At 35.1% G+C, this 7,315-nt stretch overlaps 1 protein-coding gene across 1 annotated transcript; it reads right to left on the minus strand.

Annotated features, from left to right (window-relative positions):
- Nucleotides 1–1,176: 1,176 nt before the first annotated feature.
- Nucleotides 1,177–4,281, minus strand: LOC126698775 (probably inactive leucine-rich repeat receptor-like protein kinase At5g48380). Its single transcript, XM_050396204.1, has 3 exons — nucleotides 3,914–4,281; nucleotides 2,620–3,589; nucleotides 1,177–2,436 (listed from the first exon to the last, which is right to left on the minus strand). The coding sequence occupies exons 2-3, from the start codon at nucleotides 3,466–3,468 to the stop codon at nucleotides 1,420–1,422; spliced, it is 1,866 nt and encodes a 621-aa protein (XP_050252161.1). The 5' UTR covers nucleotides 3,469–3,589; nucleotides 3,914–4,281; the 3' UTR covers nucleotides 1,177–1,419.
- Between the last annotated feature and the right edge of the window lie 3,034 nt (nucleotides 4,282–7,315).

Raw genomic sequence — 7,315 nt, forward strand, 5'->3', positions numbered from 1 at the left:
ATGCTTAACATTATTTAATTGAACATGCTAGGTTGCAAATACCACTAACTATTTGATGCAGATACAGGAAGAGGTTTTATTTTAATTTAGTTTTATTTAATTTTGGAACTCAATTGTATTTATAAGGTCAATTGGATTTTATTTTAGATCTTAATAGTTCATTTGGTTACTTGTATTTGTATCTGTATTTAATATCCTAGAGTAAAGGGTATTTTGTAATTCAATAACTAGGATTACCCAAGTCCTTAAGAATCAAGGTTTTCCTAAATCAGTTAGATAAAGCTCAGTTTTAGTAGTCTAAATAAGCATGCTATTGCACTCCCATGGAAACTAGTTTATGATGAATCAAATTCTAGTTGGAAAATTTCCAATAGTCTGACCTAGCTAACCATAGGCGCTGACTTCTAGGTTTGTTCTCTATTCCTTGGTTTGGACTCCAAGCAAGCCTAAGAGATCATTCCTAGTTATCATTTTATTTTTTTGGTTCTTCAATTTTGATGTTACATCCATTTTGGTTTTGTCCTGCATCACCATTCCAATAAAACTCAGACAACTTCGGTAATCTAAGTTAAGAAATTCTTCTTTTTGGTAAGTTACACATGCACCCCATGGAACAAAACCCCATGACCTCCCCTTCCATCCAAATAATATGGGAGATGGCAGTGCCAGTTGAGCAATAGCTCATTGGCCTCCATGGGAACGACTTTGGGGGGAAAAAAAATAAAATATTAGGAAAAAGTCCATATCCATACATATACGTATCCATATTGTGTCCTTTGTATAGAACCAAGGGCCTTTGCCCCTTGGTAGGTTATTAACTTATCAAAATCATTTACATGACTATACATACACACTACATACATACGTGCATACATGCATACATACATATATAATATATATACACACACACATTCATACACACAGGCCTAACAAAGCTATATGCAAATATATCTCTTTATTTGTATCAGATATACAATAATTTCGAAGGGAAATCATTAATCAAAAATATTAACCAACCAACAAACCATACACACAAAGCCAATAACTGCTATCATATACAATGATGAAGCAAGTAGGCAAAAATTCCAAGAAAACCCACAGGTCATTAAGAGTATGTCCACTTCATATTATCCCTAATGATAACTTGTAAATTACCTAAATATGACAGAACCAATATATCGAAATTGTTCTATTTAACAAAATATATAGGATGCAAGACTACCATCAGCGGTTGACCTAAAATACCTATTCGAAAATGATGAGATGAAGGCATTACAGTATTTTCTGAATACATATAAGTCAAAACCAGTGATTAATACATTATAATTATACGTGACACTATTTTTCATTTTTAAACACCAAATAGAGTTAATTACATAAGGATTATGACATTCATCCATATACCTCTTCCATACCTTTTCAATTATTCTCCTTCACGTCACGAGCAACAATAAGTTCCTCTAAGCAATCAGCTTCACCACTGTTGGAAGGCATCAGCATATCATCGTCAATTGTGAAATTGTATCGCTCCCCAATAGCTCTTAGAAGCTGGTACACTTCAAACATGGTAGGCCTCTCCTTAGGATTTGGTGCTACACAATTACATGCAACTTTAAGAAACTGGAAAAGCTCACCATCGACACCTTTCCCAACCAAGGATTTATCAATGGCATCCTGAAGCTGAGAGTTGCTCGACAGCTGTGTAATCCATTCTACCAAATTTCCTTTAAAGTCTTCAGGAGCTTTAGCGATATGTGTAGGTCTCTCACCAGTCACCAACTCAAGAAGCACAGTTCCGAAGCTGTAAATGTCACCCTTTGGAGTGGCCACCAGAGTTCGTGCATACTCCGGAGCAACATAACCCAAATCCCCAAACTCTCCATTCACAAAAGTACTCAAATGTGTATCAATTGGATTCATGAGCCTAGCAAGGCCAAAATCAGATATTTTGGGCTCAAAATCTGCATCCAGTAAGATGCATTTGGAGCTTATGTTTCGGTGGATAATACGAGGATTGCAATTATGATGGAGCCATGCTAATCCCCTAGCTGCCCCTATCCCAATCTTTAGCCTCAAAGGCCACTCTGTAACCTTGCCACCATCATCCACAGGATGTAGCTGATCATGGAGGGTACCATTTGGCATGTACCTGTAAACCAATAGCCTCTCCTTTTTAGCTAGGCAAAAACCTAGAAGGGGAACCAAGTTACGGTGTTTCACACTCCCCAGAGTAGCCATTTCGGACAGAAATTCCTTCTCAGAGTGTTGAGATTCCTGTAACCTCTTAACCATAAGTGAAGTGCCATCATCAAGGACTCCTTTGTACACAGTTCCTGTTCGTCCTGTCCCGATGATATTGTCTTTGCAAAAGCTGTTGGTAGCCTTCATGAGATCATTGAATTTCATCTTCGACACTGACTTTTCAAACATTGATACCTGAAGTAAAATAGCTTCGTCTCAAATATAATACATTTTGAAAGAGTAATAAGAACTCAACAAAAAATATGTGCATGTGTGTGAGTTTACCAAAAGCAAAAACCAAATAGAAAATGAATAACCAATTAACCACATTTTTCACTATAAAGTATGTACTAAAAGAGGTGCATTAAATTCGCTTGCCTTGATGCCTTTAACTCCCTTTAAACTCTTTGCCCATTTGTTTCCTTCAGGGTCCTCTTCCTTCTTCTTCACAGACACTCTACGCAGAAAGAAGAACATACCAATACCCACGCCTATGGCTGCAACTGTCACCCCACCTACGGCTGCTGCGGCAATAACTGTAGTGTGAGACTTCTTTGAAGCTGACGGGCAAGCATCCAAAGGAGGACCACATAGTCCAGGATTATTGGCATAACTATCTGCTTGAATTGAAGCATTTGGATTAAAGTAGGGGACTGGCCCTGTCAAAAGATTGTTTGCCACACTAAATTGTTTAATGCGAGCAAGCAGAGCAAATTGTGGAGGAATTTGACCTGTAAACCTGTTATGGTCGAGTTTCAGAACATTCAAGTAAGTACAATTGGACAGGTCCACTGGGATTTCCCCTGAGAAATTGTTAGATGAGAGATCAAGAGATGTCACATATCCAATTATGTGGGAGATATTTTGCGGAATAATTCCAAAAAGTTTGTTGCTGGAAAGATCCAAGCCTGTTAAGCTTAAGCAGTTCTTAATGGCACCAGGAAATTGACCCTTCAGTCCCATATCTGAAAGCCGGATATTTAAAACCTTGTTCTCATCAGGGTGCCAACACTCGATCCCAGTAAATTTACAGATGAATCCTTCAGTATTGTTGTTAAAATTCCACGAAGTGTTCAAATAACCATAAGGATCTTCAAGTTCAGCCTTAATACCTTTCAAGCAATCTATATCACTTTGGACACCGTAGCTCAAACCACAGCTAAGCAACAACCAGAGAGAAACAACTACAAGAACAGTAAGAGTCCGGCCATTCAGAACCATTTTCATCAAGAGCCAACAAAAACGAGCTACGGATTAAAAAAAAACACTTGGAGATTACTATCTAATGCACATCAGAGTGCTCAAAATACTGAATCCAAAACAACCAAAGCCTTCATAGCAATATCACCTGAAACAGAATTCAAGACCCAAAAAAAAAAAAAAACAAAACCCAGTTCAGCTTTCCATATATATTAAAGCATACCCAGCTGAGAAAAATGATAACACAATAAAACCTGATAATCGAAACTCAGACAGTGCAGCAAATATAGTAAGAAAGCATAAAACTTTGAGCTATCCAGTTTGAGTTGACTCGTTTACCGATCAAAAGAAGTCAATATATATTCACTAAACAAAAACAAAAAAACAAAAAAACAAAAAAAGCGCTAAAAATAGAAGTAAATTTGCGAGAGAATATAAAAGCAAGCTGAGATTGAGGTTTAAGAAGGCTTACCCGGAAAAATGAAGGAAACCCAGAAAAGGGTTTTTGAGACATGGCAATCTCTGGTTTGAAAGGATGGGATGGATATGGTTTGAATATTCAAACGCAGGTATTAGAGAGGGTGTAAATTGATGAAGGTAAAAAGAGAAAGAATCATAGTTGTGATGTGAAATCCAACTATATTGTAAGCAGAGTGTGAACTGAGAAAGCTTTTTGAAGACTTTGCAAGAGAGTACAGGAGGAGAGACTAGTAGAGAGGTTGGGTTGGGTTCATCTTCTTCATCATCAAGTTCGGGTCAAAGAAGGAAGGCCATTTTGTCAAAGCTCAGAGACGACTCTTCGGTGCTTGACTTGCTTTTGCTGAAAATGAGAACCAACCAAGGAAAGGAAACATTAATAAATAAATAAATAAAGTTATTACTTTATTACTATCAGGAAGGAAATATTTCCCATAAATAAATAAATAATATTATTACTTTATTATTACTATCAATTCAGTGGGGGAAAATACGTATATATAGAGAGACATGTAATATCTTTACAACAATTTAACAACAAATTCTTTTGATGAGAGAGAGAGTTTTAGGGTAATATAATAATATTGGGATTTTTTTAAAAAAATTTAGTGGTTTTAGGGCAATATTGGAGATTTTGTATAAAAAAAATTTATCATTTTTTTAAAAAAATTTTAAGAGTATTTTGTTTATTTGATAAGTTTAGGTTATTTCAATTATTATGGAGATTTTGAGGGTATTTTGAAGTTCTTATTTTAGAGTATACTCTACTCAAAAATAAATAAATAAATAAATAAATAATATTTTAGAGTATCTGCTATAGAAAAGTATTTTTTTGTTAACTCAAATTGGAGAGAAAATGTTAGGGTTGTTTGGTACTTGTGTTTAGGCAATGGTTTTTGTGGGGGCCGGCCCAGAAATGATGGGCTATTCTGAATTCAGGCCCATCCGAGGAGCTTACTATCCGAGGAGGAGCCTCGTATGCAGCATTGCCAACCCCAGCAGCTCCAAGGAAACCCGTCCGAGAAGAAATTCGTCCTCGGACATCATGAAGCCAGACGAGAAACTCTGCTCAGCCATTTCAGCTCACCTTCCCCAACATATAAAACGAATTAAATTTAAAATATCTCACTGAAGGCTACCACCACATTAATTGCGTCCCAACCACCCTCTTGGCCGCATTAATGGGGAAAAGACCCCTGAACAGTACCGCCTTGGCCTCTGCAACTCACAAAGAGTCTGATGAGGGCGTCTGATGGGACAGGTGCTCGAGTGGATGCTTGGATGGCTAACAGGTGTAAGGCTGGGATGAAAAGATGAAGAATATATAATGTAAATGAAGTCCCTCAAAGAGGGGGGCGGCAGAACTAGGAGAACTGTAAGAGAGAGAAAAGAGAAATAAAATCAAACTTGAGGAATCCTTCTTGGTGTTCTTATTTTTCTTTCTGCAAGCAGTATACTACATGCAATAGACCCGCTAGTGTCATTGAGGCTAAGCTCTTTAACCCATTCTCTACAAGTATTTATTGTGGGTTGTGCTTTGGACCAGGGCCGGACCAACACCAGTTGGGCCAGGAAAATCGTGCAACTACAGTTTTTAAAATGATGTGAAAATTGTGAACTAAAAAATATAATAAAAAAATATATTTTGAAGATTTGTAGTGAAAAAAATATGTTTAGTACTATATTTCTATAACATTTTTTCAAAACAAAAAACACGAGTGTTTGGTGCAAGTGTGTGTTTAAATATTCTAAATTAAGAACTTTGACTCAAACACTTCTTGTTGAACACTGTTATTAACATGTGGTTTTTTTTGCTTTTTTTGTTTTTTTTTTTTTTCACAGCTTGCATCACTTAAACACCAAAAACTAATAAACTATGGTTTAAACTCTGTTACCAAATAGACCCGTACTTTTTCATTTTATCTATCTAGTTTTTAAATATACTTTTCAACCGATATTTTTTTATTCTTTTTCTATCTCATTTATAAAAATAATAATAATAATAATAATCTTTCTTTATTCTACCTTTTACTCTTTCCCAAGCCTATGTTTTTCAAATTTTGCCAACACTTACAGTTTTCAAATTTGAAATTTACAATCGTCAAATTTTTCCACAATTATATTTTTTGTAACAATAACCCTTTTTTGAAAAAATTTATTACAATTTGAAAAATTTTAATTATTTGAAAGCAGTCAAATTTCCAAACACTCAAAATTTTTTTATGGATACACATTTTTTTTCCTTCTAATGTTAGTCATTACTCATTATTATTAATTCAAATTTATGTTAGTCTTATACAAGTTATTTAAAAATTTCAAGCAATTTGAAATTTATCCAATCTATGTTATAGTCTTTTATATACGTACATACATATACATAATACATGTTCAAATTTGGAAGTTTATCAAATCTTATCTAATTTGGAATGAATTTATCAAAACTAATGCAAAACTCATTAATTTTTATTTTTATTTTTTGCAAGATTGTTTTTTGAAACCATTAAATTCAATAAGAATGTGGTATAAAAGTAGGCTTCTACACTTTTTAATCAAAAGATGCCGCGTTAGATTTGTATAAATGCAAGAATAGAATGCAAAACACCAATCACTGTCAACGTCCCATTAACGTCAAAGAAAGAAAAACAAAAATAAAACATTGTCTGGCCAAAGCAGAGAATGGACCAAATCAATGCATCGTTAGTCCCAAGCGCTGTGTCATGTGTGGAGCTTTCACTGCCTTACGGTTCAATTGTTGAGTCTTTAATGATGATTTGGAAGTGGATGTAAAGGAAAAGCATCTGGGATTGACACGAAGAGGTGCTTCCTTTCACAAAGCATCTGGGTTATTGGGTGACCTTTTGGGGTTATACTATTTTTGGTCCTCAATTTGTTTCTCTATTAATACGATCCGTTTTTCAATCTTTGGTGATGATGGTGATTCTAATGATTGATCTGGGTTTAAACGGCTAATATGAGTCTGAGAGAGAAAGATATATGGATTTTGTGATCTGGCGTTTTAGTCTCTATTATTGTATTTACATAAATCCGATGTGGCGATATTTGATTAGAGGGTGTGAAAATAGGCTTTTGCACTCTTAAATTTATCCCTTTCTAATTTCTCTCTTTTTAATCTAGAAAAAAAAAATCCACCTCTTTCTAATTTTAATTTTTTAGGATCATTATTATTCATTAAAACAATTTGGTATCCCTACCCCCTGGTCCCCCACCCTACTACAGCTTTATACTCTGAAATAGTCAAACAGAGAGAGAGAGAGAGAGAGAGAGAGAGAGAGAGAAAACGTTTGGTCATGAGGACGAAATTGAGAGGAAAGATAACAATCTCCCTTATTTCAGCTTTAGGAATTTTTTTTAACCAAGAAATGTTTTATTCATCTAC

Source organism: Quercus robur, chromosome 9 (assembly GCF_932294415.1).
Source record: "Quercus robur chromosome 9, dhQueRobu3.1, whole genome shotgun sequence".
Taxonomy (NCBI): Eukaryota; Viridiplantae; Streptophyta; class Magnoliopsida; order Fagales; family Fagaceae; genus Quercus; species Quercus robur.